General features: G+C 43.5%; 2 protein-coding genes across 2 annotated transcripts; both read right to left on the reverse strand.

The window, feature by feature from the left end:
- Window positions 1-76: 76 nt before the first annotated feature.
- On the reverse strand, window positions 77-21245 carry slc7a10b (solute carrier family 7 member 10b). Its single transcript, XM_020456166.2, has 11 exons — window positions 20543-21245; window positions 15101-15305; window positions 14698-14849; window positions 5883-6008; window positions 5452-5605; window positions 4772-4895; window positions 4458-4561; window positions 4196-4292; window positions 3811-3960; window positions 1869-2046; window positions 77-1605 (listed from the first exon to the last, which is right to left on the reverse strand). Exons 1-11 carry the CDS (start codon window positions 20712-20714, stop codon window positions 1481-1483), a joined length of 1587 nt encoding a protein of 528 aa, XP_020311755.1. The 5' UTR covers window positions 20715-21245; the 3' UTR covers window positions 77-1480.
- Window positions 21246-22969: 1724 nt separating this feature from the next.
- LOC109867595 (FA core complex associated protein 24) lies at window positions 22970-25078 on the reverse strand. The gene is made up of 4 exons (XM_020456836.2): window positions 24893-25078; window positions 24318-24463; window positions 23997-24152; window positions 22970-23707 (listed from the first exon to the last, which is right to left on the reverse strand). Exons 1-4 carry the CDS (start codon window positions 24993-24995, stop codon window positions 23465-23467), a joined length of 648 nt encoding a protein of 215 aa, XP_020312425.1. The 5' UTR covers window positions 24996-25078; the 3' UTR covers window positions 22970-23464.
- Window positions 25079-25612: the final 534 nt, after the last annotated feature.

Raw genomic sequence — 25612 nt, forward strand, 5'->3', positions numbered from 1 at the left:
ACATTCCAAGTACTGAACCCATTGTAAACACCTGATGCTTTACAAATAATTTACAGTGTAAAAGCTCTTCATATCAAGACTGCTCTAGAAATCTGAACTAAAATGGATATAAAGTAGTAATAAATCTTGCATAAGCACTGTGTTTTACCTGACTGGCTTAATGATCATGGCAGCTGTTGGAGAGACAACTCAAACTCTCGTAGTACTAACAAACTACATAATGATATCCTAAACCTACATCATTATCTGGTTATTGGCATTAAATATGTTCCTTGAGTAATGTGTGGTATCAAGTACAGTATCCATATATCTACTACAATACAGTATATATATCTATACATCTAGGCTACTTAAAATGTATGTTAATTTCAAAAGAAATGCAACATATCATCTTTTTTTTTTTTTTTTTTACAGTAACAGTCAAGGGCCTGGTCATATGAAGAGCACAATATCAGTTAAAGAGCTCTGTTTAGGGAACATAAATGGAATGGCAGTACAGTGCACCACAGGAAAAGCAAAGGCCTTTTGTATGTTTTTGTCAGGTTACCAGCACAGCATTTAGTTTTAAGTGTGGTAGAGAATAGAAAATAAAATAAGTTAACTTGATATTAGAATCTTAGTTTAGAAACAAGCATTAGAAAAGTCCAGCAAGCATTTTGTGAGCAGTTTTACTTCCACATAACATCGGTATAAATTGGTGTTTGGGTCATTATGTCAGCTGTGAAGATTACAGTTGTTGTGTATTTACAGTATATGAAATATAATCAGTAGTGTTAAAGGCAATGGCAAAAGTTAAACAAACTAATTACTGTAAAAACATAGTGACACTCAACTATCAACTACAACCATCTATCCTTCAGCAGTATACAATCAGAACACATCTATGTTGTTGGCTGTTGCTGGCTAAAGAGATTCATTTCCAAAGGATTCCAGTCAAAGGCTCTGAGGTCTTTGTTCAGATACTTTTCAATATGTTCACAAATCTGAGGAAGTCATGACATGTGGCAAATTAACAACTGGCAAGAAGCAGAACATGGAAGACCACAGTGCTTTTCAAATTCTCATAAGGAACACACAAAGCAAAGCAAATTCCAAATTCAAATAATAGGTAAGGTACATTTTTGTTAATAAGGTACACAATTTCCCCTAAAAGGCACAATGATGCACAGTAAATCTTAGGTCAATTAAAACCCAAAGGCTCAAATACTTCCTTAGGGCATATGAAGTCTGTTTCAAAATGTGATACTGTTGCCATTAGCTTGTTGTCCTTGACGACTTAGTACAAAAAGAGAATACATTTTTTTGCAAGTGGCCCATGCATCAAAACGCAGGCAATTCCACCTAGCTGTAAAGAAATGGATATGAGTCTGAGGTTACCAGAGACCAGACAAGGGGCTCCACTATAAGGAACGGGCCGTGTCTGTACTCATACAGTGACAGAATATACAAAAAGAAAAATACTTCAGAAGGCAAAAAGAGTTTAAGACTTCCTAGATAGAGTGTCAGAAGATTTGTCGGGCCATTCTTCGATTGGACTGATCTCGATGGGGTCGAACTGAGGGAAGACCACGAAACACAGCCTCTGTGCCACGTAGGTTGCTGACTCTGTGAGAAAACAGGTCCCATGTTTAGCATCACAAAAAAGTGTCTGACCAGACCACTAACGTAGTATTCCTTTTAAATGCCATATATCTGGGTCTCCTTAAATATAGAATGGTTTGATACTTGTTATATATAGGGTTTAGGGAGTTTGAATACCATTAAAAATATGTGGTTGAATTCAGAAATTCAGATATAATGGGGGGCAAAGAAAGAGGCCAGGATTACTAAAACAAGCATGTATTTGCAGGACTCAAGAGGACACTCACCGATGAAGTCATAGATACACTTGGGCTTGGCTTTCCAGTGCACCCCCAGGAAGTAGACTGGTACACCAGTGAGCATGATGACCAGCCCAACACCACACACTACAGGCTCAGAGTACAGGCTGAAGCCCAGTAACAGGGCCCAGAACATCAGGTAGGTGATAGGAACAAGTAGGTTTACCTGATGAGAAGGGATTTATTTTCATTTAATTTTATTTAACCTTTATTTAACCAGGTAGGCTAGTTGAGAACAAGTTGTCATTTGCAACTGCGACCTGACCAAGATAAAGCAAAGCAGTGTGACACAGACAACAACACAGAGTTACACATGGAGTAAACAATAAACAAGCCAATAACACAATAAACAAGTCAATGACACAGTAGTAAAACTAAAGTCTATATACAGTGTGTGCAAAATGCATGAGGAGGTAGGCAATAAATAGGCCATAGGAGCGAATAATTACAATTTAGCAGATTAACACTGGAGTGATAAATGAGAAGATGATGATGTGCAAGTAGAGATACTGGTGTGCAAAAGAGCAGAAAAATAAATCAAATAAAAACAGTATGGGGATGAGGTAGGTAGATTGGATGGGCTATTTACAGAGGGACTATGTACAGCTGCAGCAATTGGTTAGCTGCTCAGATAGTTGATGTTTAAAGTTGGTGAGGGAAATAAAAGTCTCCAACTTCAGCGATTTTTGCAATTCGTTCAAGTCACTGGCAGCAGAGAACTGGAAGGAAAGGCGGCCAAATGAGGTGTTGGCTTTGGGGATGATCAGTGAGATATACCTGCTGGAACGTGTGCTACTGGTGGGTGTTGTTATCATGACCAGTGAACTGAGATAAGGCGGAGCTTTACCTAGCATACACTTATAGATGACCTGGAGCCAGTGGGTTTGGCGACAAATATGTAGCGAGGGCCAGGCGACTAGAGCATACAGGTCGCAGTGGTGGGTGGTATAAGGTGCTTTAGTAACAAAACGGATGGCACTGTGATAAACTCCATCCAGTTTGCCGAGTAGAGTATTGGAAGCTATTTTGTAGATGACATCGCCGAGGATCGGTAGGATAGTCAGTTTTACATGGTAAGTTTGGCGGCGTAAGTGAAGGAGGCTTTGTTGCAAAATAGAAAGCAGATTCTAGATTTGATTTTGGATTGGAGATGTTTGATATGAGTCTGGAAGGAGAGTTTACAGGCTAGCCAGACACCTAGGTATTTATCGTTGTCCACATATTCTAGGTCGGAACCGTCCAGGGTGGTGCTAGTCGGGCGAGCGAATGTGGCCAGCGACGGGTTGAAAAGCATGCATTTTGTTTTACTAGCGTTTAAGAGCAGTTGGAGGCCACGGAAGGAGTGTTGTATGGCATTGAAGCTTGTTTGGAGGTTAGATAGCAGTGTCCAAGGACGGGCCGGAAGTATACAGAATGGTGTCGTCTGCATAGGTGTGGATCAGAGAATCGTGCGCAGCAAGAGCGACATCATTGATATATACAGAGAAAAGAGTTGGCCTGAGAATTGAACCCTGTGGTACCCCCATAGAGACTGCCAGAGGTCCGGACAACATGCCCTCCGATTTGACACACTGAACTCTGTCTGCAAAGTAGTTGGTGAACCAGGTGAGGCAGTCATTAGAAAAACCAAGGCTATTGAGGCTAATAGAAAAACCAAGGCTAATACGGTGATTGACAGAGTCGAAAGCCTTGGCCAGGTCGATGAGAACAGATTGTGTTTTTATAATGAAGAGAGAGTCAACATGACGTCTCACCTTCCAATGAATCACCCGAGTGAAGAGGACAGAGGAAAATAGCTGCTTCTACTCTGTTTTCAACAGGTGATGAGAACAGGTTCACTGTGTTGCTGTAGTTTGTTATTTTTTGTCAATTACTGTGTCAATCATTTATCTGAGGGGCCATGATTGAACCATGCCTGTATTAATAATACCTTAATTGGTCTGTAAAGTTTGGGCTTCTTCCATCGGTAATAGAGCAGGCCTGCGATGGTGACTCCATAGGAGAGGTAGTTGATGAAGGACACATAGTTGATCAAGTTGTGTGTCTCTCCTATACACAGGATTACAATGGTGGCAGTACACTGCAAGACAGAGAGAGATGGAGAGAAGGGAGAGAGACAGAGGGAGAGAGAGAGAGAGAGAGAGAGAGAGAGAGAGAGAGAGAGAGAGAGAGAGAGAGAGAGAGAGAGAGAGAGGCCGTTATTGAAGACATAAGGTAGAGGGATATAGGACCTGCATGTTGGCCACTGAGTATCGTTTAAGAAAAAAAACATACAGTAGACCTAGTAGAGACGTAGTAGTGTTAGGTAGTCTTACGCAGCAGAGGAGAGCAGGGATAGGGGTGCAGTTCTTAAAGTGGATCATAGCCAGCAGGCTGGGTAGATGTCCCTCTCTGGCCCCAGAGAAACACAATCTAGAAAGACAAATAAAAACCTAGAGGGCTTATAAACATTTAATTTACTTAAAAAACACACACACGCCTCTGTTTCTATGGCTGTGTCTCAATCAAAGGCTGCATCCTTATGGATTGAGACAAAGCCAGTCTAGAGGACACCATCCACCGGGGTTGACCTCTCACCTAGAAGATGTGAAGAGGTAGCCGTTGATGCCTCCAAACGTAGACAAGGCTACAGAGATGGGCATAATGACAGAGAACATCCCCAGCAGCTTCTCTCCAAATGTCTGCAGCAGAACAAGAAGGTTTACATTTAAGACACAATTCAAGCCAGGGATAACTCTTGATGTACAGCAAGTTAAAGGTCATCTCTATGTAAACATGCATTATGTTGAACATTCATTAAAGGTCAATAAATCAAATAAGGGCACCATTAAAGTACAGTACGCAACGCAGTTTTTGTCATTTTGCAAAGCAAAGCGAACAGCGTTACTCACAACAGCCACAGCATTGGATGACAGCAGCTCCTCGGGTGACATGGCGGAGAAGTAGGCGATGTTGGTGAGCGTGTACACAAAGGTCACCAATGGGATAGAGATGTAAATGGCACGAGGTAGGTTCCTGATGAGGTAATCCACACGGTACACAAACTACCGATGAGGTCATCCACACGGTACACAAACTACCGATGAGGTCATCCACACGGTACACAAACTACCGATGAGGTCATCCACACGGTACACAAACCATTGATGAGGTAATCTACACTGTATACAAACCATGCAATCAACACACAGTCTCATATATCATGCACTGTTAGAGAAATAAGAAGGCAGCGGATATGCAAAATATAACTCTATAGAATGTAAAAGCATCCAATGCTGTGTACTGAATATGCAGTCCGGATGTGAATGCATGAACGCAAGCATTGTGGAGTGATGCACAGTTGTATGTTGTGATGTTATATCAATGAACATGTTGCTAAGGAAAAAAAAGTGATATCCTGCAATTTTACATTCTATAGAGTTATATTTTGCATATCAGCTGCCTTCTTATTTCTCTAACAGTGCATGATATATGAGACTGTGTGTTGATTGCATGGTAAACAGAATAGAATAGATAAACAGAATAGAATAGAATGCAAAGGAAAATAATGTTTGGTGAACCAGAAGCTCACCGTCGCGGTTCAACCACTTCCTCTGTGACATAGTTCAGGAAGTTCCATCCACTGAAGGCGAATGAGGCCTGAAGGAAAGCCAGAGCGATCTGCCCAACCGAGGGAGTCGTGCTGAACTCAAAGGCCACCTGAGGCGTCAGTCCCTCGTAGTTACCTGGAGAAGTACAAATTCACCATCAATGTCTGGGTGGCTGTTTTAGGGAAATAGCTTGATAGTCTCTTTGACCATTAAAAGGTGCTATTGACCTTCGGCACCTGGGTCATGTTCAGTAGACACAAAACCGAAGAAAGCAATCCGAAACGGGGAGGTACTATCTGAACTTGCTAAATAAGAAACCTACTACTCATTTTCAGTTGCAAAACGTCTTGCATGTCCCAGGATTGCTATAATGAAAACCAATCTAGAGAGAGGGTGAGTGTGTGTGTCTCACCCTTGCAGATCTGCACCAGGCCGACTACTATGATGAGACCCAGGGCCGCCAGCTTCCCCACCGTGAACACATCCTGGATCCTGGTGGCCAGACGTACACTGGAACAGTTCACCCAGGTCAGGAACACTGCAGACACACACACACACACACACACACACACACACACACACACACACACACACACACACACACACACACACACACACACACACACACACACACACACACACACACACACACACACACACACACACACACACATATACACACACATATACACACACACACACACACACAAATACTTTCATGTAATTGTCCAGTGAAAATCGGACTTTTGAAACTTCTGTTAACTCATACACAAATAACGTTGTTGACTCGTCCTATACTCGTATTTGTGGCCAAAGCATAAATTGGAGAAAAAAACAGTAAAAAAAAACACCTCAAGCTTGTATCTCAAACAGAATGTTTAAAATTGCTTGCTATTTCTCATAGAGGCTGGCCAATCAGCAGTCGACTTGCATTAATATTTTTTATGATCAGTATACGCCCACACCATTCTGTTGTTGGGGTACGCCCACACCATTCTGTTGTTGGGGTAAGCCCACACCATTCTGTTGTTGGTTTACGACCACACCATTCTGTTGTTGAGGTATGCCCACACCATTCTGTTGTTGAGGTATGCCCACACCATTCTGTTGTTGAGGTACGCCCACACCATTCTGTTGTTGGGGTACGCCCACACCATTCTGTGGTTGGGGTAAGCCCACACCATTCTGTTGTTGGGGTAAGCCCACACCATTCTGTTGTTGGGGTACGCCCACACCATTCTGTTGTTGAGGTATGCCCACACCATTCTGTTGTTGAGGTATGCCCACACCATTCTGTTGTTGAGGTACGCCCACACCATTCTGTTGTTGGGGTATGCCCACACCATTCTGTTGTTGGGGTAATCCCACACCATTCTGTTGTTGGGGTAAGCCCACACCATTCTGTTGTTGAGGTATGCCCACACCATTCTGTTGTTGAGGTATGCCCACACCATTCTGTTGTTGGGGTAATCCCACACCATTCTGTTGTTGGGGTACGCCCACACCATTCTGTTGTTGGGGTAATCCCACACCATTCTGTTGTTGGGGTACGCCCACACCATTCTGTTGTTGGGGTAATCCCACACCATTCTGTTGTTGGGGTACGCCCACACCATTCTGTTGTTGGGGTAATCCCACACCATTCTGTTGTTGGGGTAAGCCCACACCATTCTGTTGTTGGGGTAATCCCACACCATTCTGTTGTTGGGGTACGCCCACACCATTCTGTTGTTGGGGTAATCCCACACCATTCTGTTGTTGGGGTACGCCCACACCATTCTGTTGTTGGGGTAAACCCACACCATTCTGTTGTTGGGGTAATCCCACACCATTCTGTTGTTGGGGTAATCCCACACCATTCTGTTGTTGGGGTAATCCCACACCATTCTGTTGTTGGGGTAATCCCACACCATTCTGTTGTTGGGGTACGCCCACACCATTCTGTTGTTGGGGTACGCCCACACCATTCTGTTGTTGGGGTACGCCCACACCATTCTGTTGTTGGGGTAATCCCACACCATTCTGTTGTTGGGGTACGCCCACACCATTCTGTTGTTGGGGTACGCCCACACCATTCTGTTGTTGGGGTAATCCCACACCATTCTGTTGTTGGGGTATGCCCACACCATTCTGTTGTTGGGGTACGCCCACACCATTCTGTTGTTGGGGTAATCCCACACCATTCTGTTGTTGGGGTAATCCCACACCATTCTGTTGTTGGGGTACGCCCACACCATTCTGTTGTTGGGGTACGCCCACACCATTCTGTTGTTGGGGTAATCCCACACCATTCTGTTGTTGGGGTATGCCCACACCATTCTGTTGTTGGGGTACGCCCACACCATTCTGTTGTTGGGGTAATCCCACACCATTCTGTTGTTGGGGTAATCCCACACCATTCTGTTGTTGGGGTATGCCCACACCATTCTGTTGTTGGGGTAATCCCACACCATTCTGTTGTTGAGGTATGCCCACACCATTCTGTTGTTGGGGTAATCCCACACCATTCTGTTGTTGGGGTAATCCCACACCATTCTGTTGTTGGGGTAATCCCACACCATTCTGTTGTTGGGGTAATCCCACACCATTCTGTTGTTGGGGTAATCCCACACCATTCTGTTGTTGGGGTAATCCCACACCATTCTGTTGTTGGGGTAATCCCACACCATTCTGTTGTTGGGGTAATCCCACACCATTCTGTTGTTGGGGTAATCCCACACCATTCTGTTGTTGGGGTAATCCCACACCATTCTGTTGTTGGGGTAATCCCACACCATTCTGTTGTTGGGGTACGCCCACACCATTCTGTTGTTGGGGTAATCCCACACCATTCTGTTGTTGGGGTAATCCCACACCATTCTGTTGTTGGGGTATGCCCACACCATTCTGTTGTTGGGGTAATCCCACACCATTCTGTTGTTGAGGTATGCCCACACCATTCTGTTGTTGGGGTAATCCCACACCATTCTGTTGTTGGGGTAATCCCACACCATTCTGTTGTTGGGGTAATCCCACACCATTCTGTTGTTGGGGTAATCCCACACCATTCTGTTGTTGGGGTAATCCCACACCATTCTGTTGTTGGGGTAATCCCACACCATTCTGTTGTTGGGGTAATCCCACACCATTCTGTTGTTGGGGTAATCCCACACCATTCTGTTGTTGGGGTAATCCCACACCATTCTGTTGTTGGGGTAATCCCACACCATTCTGTTGTTGGGGTAATCCCACACCATTCTGTTGTTGGGGTACGCCCACACCATTCTGTTGTTGGGGTACGCCCACACCATTCTGTTGTTGGGGTAATCCCACACCATTCTGTTGTTGAGGTATGCCCACACCATTCTGTTGTTGGGGTATGCCCACACCATTCTGTTGTTGGGGTAATCCCACACCATTCTGTTGTTGGGGTAAGCCCACACCATTCTGTTGTTGGGGTACGCCCACACCATTCTGTTGTTGGGGTAATCCCACACCATTCTGTTGTTGGGGTAAGCCCACACCATTCTGTTGTTGGGGTACGCCCACACCATTCTGTTGTTGGGGTAATCCCACACCATTCTGTTGTTGGGGTAATCCCACACCATTCTGTTGTTGGGGTAATCCCACACCATTCTGTTGTTGGGGTACGCCCACACCATTCTGTTGTTGGGGTAATCCCACACCATTCTGTTGTTGGGGTACGCCCACACCATTCTGTTGTTGGGGTACGCCCACACCATTCTGTTGTTGGGGTACGCCCACACCATTCTGTTGTTGGGGTAATCCCACACCATTCTGTTGTTGGGGTAATCCCACACCATTCTGTTGTTGGGGTAAGCCCACACCATTCTGTTGTTGGGGTAATCCCACACCATTCTGTTGTTGGGGTAATCCCACACCATTCTGTTGTTGGGGTAAGCCCACACCATTCTGTTGTTGGGGTAAGCCCACACCATTCTGTTGTTGGGGTATGCCCACACCATTCTGTTGTTGGGGTACGCCCACACCATTCTGTTGTTGGGGTAAGCCCACACCATTCTGTTGTTGGGGTACGCCCACACCATTCTGTTGTTGGGGTACGCCCACACCATTCTGTTGTTGGGGTACGCCCACACCATTCTGTTGTTGGGGTACGCCCACACCATTCTGTTGTTGGGGTACGCCCACACCATTCTGTTGTTGGGGTAATCCCACACCATTCTGTTGTTGGGGTATGCCCACACCATTCTGTTGTTGGGGTAATCCCACACCATTCTGTTGTTGGGGTACGCCCATACCATTCTGTTGTTGGGGTAATCCCACACCATTCTGTTGTTGGGGTAATCCCACACCATTCTGTTGTTGGGGTATGCCCACACCATTCTGTTGTTGGGGTAATCCCACACCATTCTGTTGTTGGGGTATGCCCACACCATTCTGTTGTTGGGGTACGCCCACACCATTCTGTTGTTGAGGTATGCCCACACCATTCTGTTGTTGGGGTACGCCCACACCATTCTGTTGTTGGGGTACGCCCACACCATTCTGTTGTTGGGGTACGCCCACACCATTCTGTTGTTGGGGTAATCCCACACCATTCTGTTGTTGGGGTATGCCCACACCATTCTGTTGTTGGGGTACGCCCACACCATTCTGTTGTTGGGGTACGCCCACACCATTCTGTTGTTGGGGTAATCCCACACCATTCTGTTGTTGGGGTATGCCCACACCATTCTGTTGTTGGGGTACGCCCACACCATTCTGTTGTTGGGGTACGCCCACACCATTCTGTTGTTGGGGTACGCCCACACCATTCTGTTGTTGGGGTACGCCCACACCATTCTGTTGTTGGGGTAATCCCACACCATTCTGTTGTTGGGGTATGCCCACACCATTCTGTTGTTGGGGTACGCCCACACCATTCTGTTGTTGGGGTACGCCCACACCATTCTGTTGTTGGGGTAATCCCACACCATTCTGTTGTTGGGGTATGCCCACACCATTCTGTTGTTGGGGTAATCCCACACCATTCTGTTGTTGGGGTATGCCCACACCATTCTGTTGTTGGGGTACGCCCACACCATTCTGTTGTTGGGGTACACCCACACCATTCTGTTGTTGGGGTACGCCCACACCATTCTGTTGTTGGGGTACACCCACACCATTCTGTTGTTGGGGTACGCCCACACCATTCTGTTGTTGGGGTAATCCCACACCATTCTGTTGTTGGGGTATGCCCACACCATTCTGTTGTTGGGGTACGCCCACACCATTCTGTTGTTGGGGTACGCCCACACCATTCTGTTGTTGGGGTAATCCCACACCATTCTGTTGTTGGGGTAATCCCACACCATTCTGTTGTTGGGGTAATCCCACACCATTCTGTTGTTGGGGTAATCCCACACCATTCTGTTGTTGGGGTAATCCCACACCATTCTGTTGTTGGGGTACGCCCACACCATTCTGTTGTTGGGGTAATCCCACACCATTCTGTTGTTGGGGTACGCCCACACCATTCTGTTGTTGGGGTAATCCCACACCATTCTGTTGTTGGGGTACGCCCACACCATTCTGTTGTTGGGGTACGCCCACACCATTCTGTTGTTGGGGTACGCCCACACCATTCTGTTGTTGGGGTACGCCCACACCATTCTGTTGTTGGGGTACGCCCACACCATTCTGTTGTTGGGGTATGCCCACACCATTCTGTTGTTGGGGTAATCCCACACCATTCTGTTGTTGGGGTACGCCCACACCATTCTGTTGTTGGGGTAAGCCCACACCATTCTGTTGTTGGGGTATGCCCACACCATTCTGTTGTTGGGGTATGCCCACACCATTCTGTTGTTGGGGTAAGCCCACACCATTCTGTTGTTGGGGTACGCCCACACCATTCTGTTGTTGGGGTAAGCCCACACCATTCTGTTGTTGGGGTACGCCCACACCATTCTGTTGTTGGGGTATGCCCACACCATTCTGTTGTTGGGGTAATCCCACACCATTCTGTTGTTGGGGTACGCCCACACCATTCTGTTGTTGGGGTATGCCCACACCATTCTGTTGTTGGGGTACGCCCACACCATTCTGTTGTTGGGGTAATCCCACACCATTCTGTTGTTGGGGTACGCCCACACCATTCTGTTGTTGGGGTATGCCCACACCATTCTGTTGTTGGGGTACGCCCACACCATTCTGTTGTTGGGGTACGCCCACACCATTCTGTTGTTGGGGTACGCCCACACCATTCTGTTGTTGGGGTATGCCCACACCATTCTGTTGTTGGGGTAATCCCACACCATTCTGTTGTTGGGGTAATCCCACACCATTCTGTTGTTGGGGTAAGCCCACACCATTCTGTTGTTGGGGTACGCCCACACCATTCTGTTGTTGGGGTAATCCCACACCATTCTGTTGTTGGGGTACGCCCACACCATTCTGTTGTTGGGGTATGCCCACACCATTCTGTTGTTGGGGTAATCCCACACCATTCTGTTGTTGGGGTATGCCCACACCATTCTGTTGTTGGGGTATGCCCACACCATTCTGTTGTTGGGGTACGCCCACACCATTCTGTTGTTGGGGTAATCCCACACCATTCTGTTGTTGGGGTAATCCCACACCATTCTGTTGTTGGGGTAATCCCACACCATTCTGTTGTTGGGGTAATCCCACACCATTCTGTTGTTGGGGTAATCCCACACCATTCTGTTGTTGGGGTAATCCCACACCATTCTGTTGTTGGGGTAATCCCACACCATTCTGTTGTTGGGGTAATCCCACACCATTCTTACACAGAAAAGCTGCTTTTTAGCATACTTAAATAATAAAAACATTGTAAAGAAAACTATTTCACTCATATTATAATTAATTATAGGTCATATTTCATAGAAATCTGGAAACACTGGACAGTTACTTTAAGGCAAGCATTTATTGAGAAAACAAAATACAATTTAAACCCAGGTATAGAATATGGTAGCCTAAGAATGTTACCAACAATGATTAGTCAAAAGTCATGTTTGTCCTCACATAGGGGAGCTATCGCCCAATCGGAATGTGGCATTAGGGATGCCAGGCAAGCCGTGAGGTGCACAGTAATGTGACATGTTCTCTCCCAGTCAGTCAGGGCTCACTCCTGGGCACATGGTGTTGGTCGGGCGGCAGCGGCCTAGCAGTTGCCATGGCAGACTGGAATGTGGGAAATGGTAAGGCAAAGGGGTGGACACGATTGTTTCACCTCGTCCATCACTGTCATTGGCTTGCCTCTCTTTCTCATGGTGGCCTGGCTCTCACAAACAAAGGCTAGGTGTCAAGGCCCCCAAAACAAACCGCTTCCGATGCAACAGAACAAAACCCAGAGAGGACAGGCGGGCAGGTCCCTGAAGAGGCTGAGAGAAAGCTCACGTTTTCTCCAGATCCTTGGCATCCAGTCCCCCAAAAAACAAGTGAGAATAATGGCCCCTAAAAGCAAGGAACACAATAAAAAAAACATGGGCCACAATGCTGTTGGCTTGTTGGCTTTTCCGCAGCTCAATCATGGTACAATGGGGATTTTTTTTTCTCTACTTCATGGGGTTCAGTGGAGGTACAGTGGAGGTCCCCTCAGGCTTGTTGCCAAGTAATTAGTAATACTAGCATGTCCAAATTGTAGACAGAGTGAGGGGTGCAACCCTGTGAAAAGCAATACACAAATCACAGGCGACAAAAATGGCTCTAACTTTGGCGGATGGGACAGACACTGTACATGACATTGAATTTAAGTCCAAGTTCCTTCAGGTTCACAAAAATGGTTGCAGTGACGTCATTCGAATGTCTTTTGTGGCGTCACAGTCAACTTCGTTGTAAAAGGATGTTTTTAGATGTATTTTTAGCGACCAATAAAAGGATGTCTATAACCACCTAAAAACCAAATGTTTCCTTGATAAAGAACTTAAAACTAATTTACAACCAGAGAATTAGGCCACTAGGACATCCCATGGCATATTTTGCCCATTGAGATGATTTTATATATACTTTAGAAACTGTACTCTTCATCAGTCTTTGTTTCCCTAACTTTCCGGCTCACTCTTCCCCCTCCTGTCTCCCCCTTCCATTTTCTATTTGATAAACCATGCATGTTAATATCCCTGTCTCCCCCTTCCATTTTCTATTTGATACACCATGCATGTTAATATCCCTGTCACCCCCTTCCATTTTCTATTTGATACACCATGCATGTTAATATCCCTGTCTCCCCCTTCCATTTTCTATTTGATACACCATGCATGTTAATATCCCTGTCTCCCCCTTCCATTTTCTATTTGATACACCATGCATGTTAATATCCCTGTCTCCCCTTACATTCTGTAAATGATACACCATGCATGTTAATATCCCTGTCTCCCCCTTCCATTTTCTATTTGATACACCATGCATGTTAATATCCCTGTCTCCCCCTTCCATTTTCTATTTGATACACCATGCATGTTAATATCCCTGTCTCCCCCTTCCATTTTCTATTTGATACACCATGCATGTTAATATCCCTGTCTCCCCCTTCCATTTTCTATTTGATACACCATGCATGTTAATATCCCTGCCTCCCCCTTCCATTTTCTATTTGATACACCATGCATGTTAATATCCCTGTCTCCCCCTTCCATTTTCTATTTGATACACCATGCATGTTAATATCCCTGTCTCCTCCTTCCATTTTCTATTTGATACACCATGCATGTTAATATCCCTGTCTCCCCCTTCCATTTTCTATTTGATACACCATGCATGTTAATATCCCTGTCTCCCCCTTCCATTTTCTATTTGATACACCATGCATGTTAATATCCCTGTCTCCCCCTTCCATTCTCTATTTGATACACCATGCATGTTAATATCCCTGTCTCCCCCTTCCATTTTCTATTTGATACACCATGCATGTTAATATCCCTGTCTCCCCCTTCCATTTTCTATTTGATACACCATTCATGTTAATATCCCTGTCTCCCCCTTCCATGTTCTATTTGATACACCATGCATGTTAAGATCCCTGTCTCCCCCTTCCATTTTCTATTTGATACACCATGCATGTTAATATTCGTCTCCCCCTTCCATTTTCTATTTGATACACCATGCATGTTAATATTCCTGCCTCCTCTCTGAGAGTTTTAAAAGGCTTAGAGGCAAATGTTACATAAGATATATTTTACTCTGTTGCACCAGATAAACTTCCCATAAAACATAACACAAGCAAGCATGCACACACACAGTCAGACACACGGTGCAGTACTCACATAGACAGACTGTTGACAGCAAGCGTGTGGCCATGTAGGGAGGGACACAGTCTGGGAAGACAGGCTGTAGGACATAGTTAGAAAAGGTCAGGGCGATGACAGCCAGGGTGGTAGGGTACATGATGAGCACTGCACTCCACAGCAGAAGGAACCTAGGATGGGAAAGAAACAGAATTGAACAGAATTGTATTTGGGGTAAAAAGTTATGCATAGGCTACATCAACAACATGTGAATTTCATTACAGAGAAAAGCACATGAAAGTATTAATTAAAAATGTATTCCCAAAGTAGTCTGCATAGTCTGCATTGATCCAACCTAATGTTACATATTTCATAATCAGCTTGCAAACTATACACATTGGGTGTGAAATAAACTGTAGGTGTGGGAGACAGAGGTACCTACCCAACAAGGCCTCCAAATATTTCTGTGACGTAGGAGTAGTCCCCCCCTGACTTGGGGATGGTGACCCCCAGCTCAGCATAGCAGAGGGATCCCAGGGCAGCTATACATCCCCCTAGTATCCACACAATCAGGGCTAGACCCACTGAACCCGAGTGCTCTAGAACCCCTTTAGGAGATATGAAGATTCCAGAACCTATGATGTTCCCTGTGGAGAGGGAGAAGGTATTACTAGAATGCATATACACAAAAACAAGCAATGTAAATATTGTTTAAAAATGTACACTACCGTTCAAAAGTTTGGGGTCGCTTAGATTTTCCTTGTTTTTTAAAGAAAATCACATTTATTTGCCCCTTAAAATAACATCAAATTGATCAGAAATACAGTGCAGACATTGTTAATGTTGTAAATGACTATTGTAGCTGAAAACGGCCGATTTTTATGGAATATCAACATATGCGTATAGAGGCCTATTATCAGCAACCATCACCAATGGCATGTTGTGTTAGATAATCCAAGTCTAGCATTTTAAAAGGCTAATTGAACATTAGAAAACCCTTTTGCAATTATGTTAGCACAGTAGAAAACTGGTGTTCTGATTTAAGAAGCAATAAAACTGGCCTTCTTTAGACTAGTTGTGTATCTGGAGTATCAGCATTTGTGGGTTCGATTACAGGCTCAAAATGGCCAGAAGCAAAGAACTTTCTTCTGAAACTCGTCAGTCTATTCTTGTTCTGAGAAATGAAGGCTATTCCATGCAAGAAATTGCCAAGAAACTGAAGATCTCTTGCAACCCTGTGTACTACTCCCTTCACAGGACAGCACAAACTGGCCCTAAACAGAATAGAAAGAGGCGTGGGAGGCCCCGGTGCACAACTGAGCAAGAAGATAAGTACATTAGAGTCTCTAGTTTAAGAAACAGATGCCTCCAAGTCCTCAACTGGCAGTTTCAATAAATAGTACCCGCAAAACACCAGTCTCAACGTCAACAGTGAAGAGGCAACTCCGGAATGCTGGCCTTCTAGGCAGAGCTGCAAAGAAAAGGTCATGTCTCAGACTGGCCAATAAAAAGAAAAGATTAAGATGGGCAAAAAAACACAGTCACTGTACAGAGGAACTCTGCCTAGAAGGCCAGCATCCCGGAGTTGCCTCTTCACTGTTGACGTTGAGACTGGTGTTTTGTGGCCAGATGAGGACTTGTGAGGCGTCTGTTTCTCAAACTAGACACTCTAAAGTACTTGTCTTCTTGCTCAATTGTGCACCGGGGCCTCCCACTCCTCTTTCTATTCTGGTTAGGGCCAGTTTGCGCTGTTCTGTGAAGGGAGTACTATACAGCGTTGTACAAGATCTTCAGTTTCTTGGAAATGTCTCGCATGGAATTGCCTTCCTTTCTCAAAACAAGAATAAACTGACGAGTTTCAGAAGAGTTCTTTGCTTCTGGCCATTTTGAGCCTGTAATCGAACCCACAAATGCTGATGCTCCAGATACTCAACTAGTTTAAAGAAGGCCAGTTTTATTCCTTCTGTAAATCAGAACAACAGTTTTATACTGTGCTAACATAATTGCAAAAGGGTTTTATAATGATCAATTAGCCTTCTAAAATGATAAACTTGGATTAGCTAACACAACGTCCCATTGGAACACAGGAGTGATGGTTGCCGATAGTGGGCCTCTGTATGCCTATGTAGATATTCCATTACAAAAATCTGCCGTTTCCAGCTACAAGGTTTTAGAACACCTACTCATTCAAGGGTTTTTCTTTATTTTTACTATTTTCTACATTGTGGAATAATAGTGAAGATATTAAAACTATGAAATAACACATTTGGAATCATGTAGTAACCAAAGAAAGTGTTTAACAAATCAAAATATACTTCAATTAGTCACCCTTTGCCTAGATGACAGCTTTGCACACTCTTGGCATCTCTCAACTAGCTTAACTTGGAATGCTTTCCCAACTGTCTTGAAGGAGTTCCCACATATGCTGAGAACTTGTTGGCTGCTTTTCCTTCACTCGGCAGTCCGACTAATCCCAAACCATTTCAATTTGTTTGAGGTCGGGGGGTTGTGGAGGCCGGGTCATCTCATGCAGCACTCCATCACTCTCCTTCTTGGTCAAATAGCCCTTACACAGCCTGGAGGTGTGTTTTTGCTTATTGTCCTGTTGAAAAACAAATGATAGTCCCACAAAGTGCAAACCAGAAGGGATGGCGTATCGCTGAAGAATGCTCTGGTAGCTATGCTGGTGAAGTGTGCATTGAATTCTAAATAAATCCCAGACAGTGTCACCAGCAAAGCACCCGCACACCATCACACCTCCTCCTCCATGCTTCAAAGTGGGAACCACACATGCGGAGATCATATGTTCACCTACTTGGCGTCTCACAACGACACAGCGGTTGGAACCAAAAATCGCAAATTTGGACTCATCAGACTAAAGGACAGATTTCCACCAGTCTAATGTCCATTGCTCGTGTTTCTTGGCCCAAGCAAGTCTCTTCTTATTATTGGTGACCTTTAGTAGTGTTTCTTTGCAGAATTTTTACCATGAAGGCCTGATTCACGCAGTCTCCACTGAACAGTTGATGTTGAGATGTGTCTGATACTTTAACCCTTTTAAGCTTTTATTTGAGCTGTAGTCTGAGGTGCAGTTAACTCTGGGTATTCCTTTCCTGTGGCGAGCCAGTTTCATCATAGCGCTTGATGGTTTTTGCGACTGCACTTGAAGAAACCTTCAAAGTTCTTGAAATGTTCCGTATTGACTGACCTTCATGTCTTAAAGTAATGATGGACTATTGTTTCTCTTTGCATTAAGAAGGACGTAAATTCCACAAATTAACTTCTAACAAGGCACACCTGTTAATTGAAATGCATTCCAGGTGACTACCTCATGAAGCTGGTTGAGAGAATTCCAAGAGTGTTCAAAGCTGTCATCAAAGCAAAGGGTGACTACTTTGAAGAATCTCAAATATAAAATATATTTTGATTTGTTTAACACTTTTTTGGTTACTACATGACTCAACGTGTTATTTCATAGTTTTGATGTCTTCAAAAATATTCTACAATGTAGAAAATAAATACAAACCCTTGAATGAGTAGGTGTGTCCAAACCTTTAACTGGTACTGTATATATTTATATGACTATTATAAAATCTGATAGAACTGTATCATGTGTTTGGAAACAAAGAAAAACACTAAACAATACATTGAGATCTAAACAACAGATATATTGCAGTGTGTAGAAAGTGGGGATATTATATATTCTGGTCTATACACTTCCGATTGAGCTAGCTAAAGGGTACTCACTGATTTATCCTCACATCAACCCTGAAATGATATGGCTCTCTCTCTCTTCAGATATACTTGAGAAAAATATCCTCTCTGACGATCATTACAAGTTAACACATCGTCCACAGCGGACCTCAGAAATGGAACAATTATACTGTTGATATGAGTGAACAGAGCTTTAGACAGGAGATCAAGCAGTCAAAGTAGGAAGTGCTACCATCTAACTCAAGAGGCTTGCTTCAACATCAACCACACTCATTGAAGTAATAAAATGAGCTGGGTTCCAATATGGCTGTACCATGTTCAAGGGAAATGGCCCCGTTGAAAAGTAGTGCCATTATGGAATTGGGTGCCATTTTAGACGCAGACCAAGTGTATCCCAACCAACACATTCAGGGTAGAGCACTCAGAGTAGCACAGCAGAAGGCAGCCAAGTGGCACAGACCTCCATTACATAACTGGACATAAATTATTTACTCTTAACTGTCGAGCTCAGGCATGAGCCATCCGCAAGAATTGAATTCAACTCATCTCCTGCATTATTTCTAGACTCTACACGGCCGGCTTTCATTTAGGTTTGTGCCCCTGTCAGAAATGCTAATACTGGGATGTATAACTTTTAAACAACAGGGTGGATGCCAGCATAGACTTCCTGGTCTGGATTGCTCAATTTGTCCAATCACAGTTGGTGGTCTGTACTGTGTTTCTCTTCCACACACGCATTGGTGCATCAATTTGTGTACTATTTTCTATGATTGTGATTTGCTTTTCGTGTTTTGATGTGCATAATATGGTGTATAGTGATGTGTGTAGTGCATATTGATGTGTATACAGGGCTCATCTGTGAAAAGAGACCGTGGTCTCAGCATGACTCCCTGTCAAAATAAAGGTTAAATAAAAAATATCTGCATTCTGTGGTGGAACAGACCTTCCAGGAGTCAAAGGGATTTTCACTTTTTTCTCCAGGACCGATCTTGATGAAAAAAAGTTTAATTAATGTAACTTATCAAAAGCCACTAGAGTAGGTTGGGGCCTGCTGTGAGGAAATGTAATTGAAAAACATAACTGTCAGTAGAAATGGCATAGAGCATAGGCCTATTCTTTACACTTTAGACTTTCAGTTTAATAACCATTTTACAGTAACTCTAAAACAAATGTAAACAATCAAGTCAGAACATATGTAATAATGGCAACAGAGCATGCTGAAATCTTCAGCATATGTATCATTAGTCTGAAAACCAAAACCACCTAAAATGGACTTTATGATACATATGCATCTTCCAGACTGTATAGTGGGATTTACTTTACTGTAAATCAGTAGCGATATTTTGGGATTACCCCAAATCAGTCATGTAACCTGATTACTTTGGCCTGATGAGGATCCATCTAACACATGTGGTGTGTCATTGTAGTGGCCTCTGACTTATGGACTCCCTCAGGTGGAACAAATGTAAATTTGCTATTTTTTTTCCAATGCTGAATTGAATGTCATTGCGAAAACAGAAAGGTGTGGTAATGTATTTTTTGCAAACATCTTGAACATTTCTGAATTTAAAAGTAATCCATCTAGTTTTTCAAAAGTATCTGTAATCTGATTACAATATTTCTTCCTAGTAATGTAACTGGGTAGTTCGTTTTTTTGTAATCAGATTACATGTCAGTTATTTTACTCTCCAATCCTGTGTAGGTGACACTTGGGTTTATATCTTAATTTGCACCCTTCAACAAGCAGATTAGATTTATTAAAGCAGTCCCTGCAATTTCTTCTGCTTCAGCAGAAAATTTGCTTCTGCTTGACAACCAATGTGCTACTTGACTGACTTAATATATTTTGGCCACGTAAGCATTGAGGTAGATATTTAATGCACATATTTATTTGTCATGTTACCACACGATCAGATCAAATAGTACCATATTCTTAGCATCACAGGTGAGAAGATGGGCCTATTTCTAAACATTAAACTTGTGACTAAATATAGGATATTAACTTGAATAATAGGCCTACATAATCCATCGTTGGAAAACTTCATTCAGTAAGGGCAAATGTTGTCAATAGCAAATTTACAACGTTATTTTATAAAGTGCGCATTCAAATAAAACAATGAACAAACACCCCCTAAGTCTCTAAAATGCAATACATTTTTACCAACCTTACCTATGATTATTGTACAGGCGCTTAAAAGTCCTATTTCTTTTTTCAGAGTCACTCTATCGGGGATTTCGTCACGCTTGTTGTTCCCATCTTTCAAGATCTTCAGTGCAGCCAACGGCTCTTGCCGTGAGCAGATACTTCTTTTCCGCTTTCCTCCATCCATGTCTGCAACCATATCAAAGGCTTTCTCGAATCCCTCTCTTGAACTCACACACGGTATTGATGCACACTGAATAGGGTGCGCTTGCGCAATAATCTGCCGCTGTCCAGGGTAGAATGCTAACTACCCCACTCTCGTGCCATGGCCCATCAAGTACTTGAGCGTCGCTGCGCAGGACTTTTCGTACAATCACTCAACCTCACTCGAAGATCCCCTCGAACTTCGAAGTCCATAGTTTCACCATACATGGTTATACCAAATGTTCTGTTTCAATACCGGACATTATAGGATGGCATGCTTTTTAGCTGAGGCTTGCAAACATCATAGTTTGGTGAACTCTCCAATTTGAGTAAACCCCCCATCTTGAACACAACTGTGTGCATAATCTCGACTGCTCAGTGTTCATGCCCTCCTTTCAGAGTACACACATTCTCTTCATCAATGTCCTCAACTATCAGAGTATTACATCTTGTGAATTGCAAACAGTCATAGAAAATACATGTTAAATAAAACTATACAACTGTGAACACAGTGAACATAAGCACTCCATTATGGAGTAATAGAGTATACTAAATTATTGACCAACTGATCAATATTTTATAGGGGATGAAAGAGCAAATGCAATAATGAATTTAACAAGCATACACACCACCTACTATGCCTTATCTACTACTACAGTACAAACGGACCCCAAATAAAAGTAGCCTAATCATCCTCAACATAATTACTATTTTCAATTCTAGGGGAAAAAAAGAGCATAAATAGATTACAAAACATATGGATGAAAGGGACCCCCCCCCCCAAAAAAAAATCATAAAAATCATGTACCAGCTTTATAATTTACTTGTGAACATATTTTACCAAATACTCTCCTCTGTGTACATTTCATGCCAGATACACTCCCATTCACACAACTCTGCCCCTCTGTTGTCTTGTTTCTAAAATTAGCCTGTCATGTTACATTGATGCAACTCTGAACAGCCTCCTGATGAGAGAGCCCACATTTGAACTGTCCGGGAGAGGAAACCCAAAGAGGAGGGCTCACGCCTCTGCTCCACCAGCGCACGCATCCCAAAGGCGGCCTTCTTCATGCTTCCCTTCCTCTCTAAAGGACCCTAGTGGAATTTAGGAAGTCAAGTTGTGCAGTCGTACCAGGTCTTTTCTCTGCCTCTCTCGCTAACACCACAGACTGCACAATAAAGGGCCTGGATTCAGCTGATCCTGTTAGAAGGCCAATAAAACGGCCAGCTGCTTTGTGTGCAGGCAGGGAGGGAGGAAAGACGAACACTGCCAGCAGTGTGCTGCGACGCTTAAAGGAGGAAGCCGAGCAGAAAACCAATACGTCACAGGAGCCACTCTGGATAACTGGATGGTGGACAGAGGGAAGGAGTGATAAAAACAAAGAGAAGACTTCTTCAACCAAATGCCTTTTAACTGCCAGCAGGGTATTATCTCATTGTGAAACGCAAACGTTCACAGCATCACACTGGGTCAAAAGTTTAGATGAAGCACAACATTGAAATAGATATTTTATTTAACCCTTAAATAGGCAAGTCAGTTAAGAACAAATTCTTATTTACAGTGACAGCCTACCCCTGCCAAACCCTAACGACGCTGGGTTAATTGTGTGCCGCCAAATGGGACTCCCAATCACAGCCGGTTGTGATACAGCTTGGAATCGAACCAGGGTCTGTAGTGACACCTCTAGCACTAAGATGCAGTGCCTTAGACCGCTGCACCACTGAGGAGCCCATATCAATAAACAAGCAAACAAAGTTTGTCCTGTCCAAACGCATTAACACTCATAAGATCCCAAAATGAGTAAAGTATTTTTTTTTGTTGAAGAAATGTAGTTCCAGTTCTTAAGAATGGGGGAGCTGAGGTAGGAGTCAATTCATTCAGTCAATTCATGCTTTGGCCAGCATGCCAGTGTTAGTTCCTGTTGGATTTGGAAGGGATGGAATGGCATCACAGAGAGAAGTCACTGGCCAGGGAAAGCTCCACGCAGCCAACCCAGGTCACATGGACAGAATGGTATAAAAGGCAGTCCTGACTGTGGTTGGGAAAGAAGGCCTTTGACAGCTGTGCCAAGAAAGTGTGCCTTCATTGAGGCGGAATGCTTTAGTGCAAATGGATTGGATTGAACTAAGCCAGGGGATCTGCCATTTCATTGAAGTTATAAGGTTTCCCTGTAGGCTCTAACCTCAGTTGGAAAAGGTACCCATATTGTATTACCATTTGCACCTGCAATCAGTTCAAGTAAAACAGTCCTTGGTTAAGGTTGATTTATTCCAATGGAAGTTTATGAATTGTTCTGGATGAGGAAAGAGCATCTTCTACTCCATCTTGTGGTCAGTTACACATACACTTTCAATGTAGCTCTATGATGTCTTGTGCAACACATGATATTGAGGATCCTTGGGACCCCTTCATTGAAGTTTCAATTTACAATGGTTAGGTAAGGGTTAGGGTTAAGGGTAGGGATATCCCAAGGATCCCTATTAGCACTGACCCATATTATAGGCCCATGGGTCACAAGAACTGCAATACATTTTTTCATTACACAGAGAGGCAAAGCATTCTGTTTGTATAAACTTGTATCATAGAGATGTGAAGAACAAACAAACTATAAATTCCACTAGATTTCCAACTAAGGAAGTCTCTCTTGCTTTACAGCATTGTGTCAGGTTCACTGTTGCCCTCCTTACACACTTGAACATAAAACAAGTATTGATTTGTCAATGAGCTGTGGCGTTTGGTCAGAGTCAGACCAATGGGTCGTGGAAGAATTTGCGTATGTGCTGAGCCGTGGCCTGGCCCACGATGTGTTCCAGTTCGTGCGTTCCTGCGTTGCACAGCTGGTGGATACTGGAGTAGTGCTGGAGCAGGGCCATGGCTTTGACCTTCCCTACCCCAGGGATCTGCTGAACCAGGGACATGATCAAGGGGTCTAGCAGCCAAGACACACTCCTCCTGCGGAACGGGTTGTCTTTACTTTCTCCGTGCACCTGCAGAGGAGAGGACAACTCATTAGTCAACTGTCATCATACATGGTTAGACTATTATCATTTTTAAACTGCATTGTTGGGAAGGGCTCATAACCAAGCATTTCACTGTGAAGTCCACACCTGTTGTATTTGGCACATGTGACAAATTAAATTTGATTTATTGAGTTCTAAATGGCTGTATGCCAGTTTGAGTTTAATGCGCATTTATGTAACCAGGAAAACACTTGTAAAGTGACAATTCTAAACAAAACTCTTCACTCGTTTTCTCTCGTGTGAAAGTATGACTTACTATTTGTGTGAGTAGCTGGGAGGCTTCAAGCTGGCTGGCAACAGGTAGCAGTGTCAGACCAAGCTCAAACACCACAAACTTCTGCATGGCAGAAAAGTACTGTTCGCTGAGCTGGGTCTTCTCCACCAGCACTATGCCCTGGAGGCTGCTGTTGGCCTGCAACAGAGAGGGGAGAAGATTAGAACATCACCAAGGAAAAATGGAAGACGTAGCATGTACATTAAAATATTATATCAGTCATTCTATACATTAGAATGTAGCAGCATAATCAAGTGTGTAGTAGTGTAATAGTGTAGTGCCGAACACCAAAAGTAGACTTACATTTCTAAACCTAACAAGTTTTCTTTTGTAGTTGTTTCCAGCCACAATGTCAGTTTCAGAGACATACAATATGCAGCTCTTGTTAGATAGATGAAAGTCCACCACGCCAAGTTCTTCTTCAAATATTGTTTTCACATTTCCAGTTCCTGAAATCAGGAATTCAACGACACCATGTTCAGAATGTAACAAACGAGAAGAGACTTTATTTACAATCACTCAGTATTTACTATCTAATCGTCATGTCTTATATTAAAACAGACATGAAGCGACATTGTGCGCTAGCACTGACAATGGGGTGTCCGCTGATAATATCGATTGTTTGTTCCTACTGGTAGCTAGTGTATCGATTGTTTGTTTAAACTAGTCTGTAAAATGTATTTCAGTTGTAATGTAACGTAACTTCAATGACATGTGTAACTAATAAAGTAAATACAGACTGACTGAAGTTGGGCTGGCTAAGTTGTTTGTTTACAATGTTAGCTAGCCAACCCTTAGCCACAGGTTAGTTAATATAATAACTTTAGTTGCCTTAGCTACTGTAGCTACTCTCTGGCAAGAGACTTCGCTACTGTTACCTTTCAAACTTTGCACGAGGACTGAGCTTCTCCACTTCTCGTTGGCAATAACATGCCCATACGGGGGAACGGCGTTCATAAGAACGGGAGGTTTTATCGCCATTTTGACAACGATATGTCAGCTCTTCATTCAAAGCAAAGTTAGCTTTCCTCCAAATTTTCAATATTTAACTCTTCTTCGATGAGGTTTAACGGCGGTTGGCATCCAATAAATGTTGCATTACCGCCACCTACTAGACTGGAGTACAACTCCCTTATACTCCCTTAAACAAATACCATAACACAATACTTTAAAATAAATAAACACCACCCTACTCCACTATTTAAATCTATTTAGTCCTATCTCAGGTCAACAACCTGAAAGGATGGGACACCCCCACTTAACACACCCTGTAACTCTTCTGATTTTATTTTATTTGTTTATTGAACCTTTATTTAACTAGGCAAATCAGTTAAGAACAAATTATTATTTACAATGACAGCCTACCAAAAGGCAAAATAACGGGTGTTGTATGTGGAGGATGAGGGCTGCAGTAGATCTCTCAGATAGGGGGGAGTGAGGCCTAAAGGCTTTATAAATCAGCATCAACCAGTGGGTCTTGCGACAGGTATACAGAGATGACCAGTTTACAGAGGAGTATAGAGTGCAGTGATGAGTCCTATAAGGAGCATTGGTGGCAAATCTGATGGCCGAATGGTAAAAAACATCTAGCCACTCGA

The sequence above is a fragment of the Oncorhynchus kisutch genome, linkage group LG22 (genome assembly GCF_002021735.2).
Source record: "Oncorhynchus kisutch isolate 150728-3 linkage group LG22, Okis_V2, whole genome shotgun sequence".
NCBI lineage: Eukaryota > Metazoa > Chordata > Actinopteri > Salmoniformes > Salmonidae > Oncorhynchus > Oncorhynchus kisutch.

Excerpts from the sequence above, each read along its gene's own strand:
- slc7a10b (XM_020456166.2), bottom strand. The coding sequence starts at position 20,714 with ATGGTTGCAGACATGGATGGAGGAAAGCGGAAAAGAAGTATCTGCTCA. Across the intron at positions 14,850-15,100 it reads ATATTTGGAGGCCTTGTTGG|GTTCCTTCTGCTGTGGAGTG; the intron begins GTAGGTACCTCT and ends TTCCCATCCTAG. Across the intron at positions 5,606-5,882 it reads CCTGGTGCAGATCTGCAAGG|GTAACTACGAGGGACTGACG; the intron begins GTGAGACACACA and ends GTACTTCTCCAG.
- LOC109867595 (XM_020456836.2), bottom strand. The coding sequence starts at position 24,995 with ATGGCGATAAAACCTCCCGTTCTTATGAACGCCGTTCCCCCGTATGGG. Across the intron at positions 24,464-24,892 it reads CCTCGTGCAAAGTTTGAAAG|GAACTGGAAATGTGAAAACA; the intron begins GTAACAGTAGCG and ends TCCTGATTTCAG. Across the intron at positions 24,153-24,317 it reads AACTTGTTAGGTTTAGAAAT|GCCAACAGCAGCCTCCAGGG; the intron begins GTAAGTCTACTT and ends TCTCTGTTGCAG.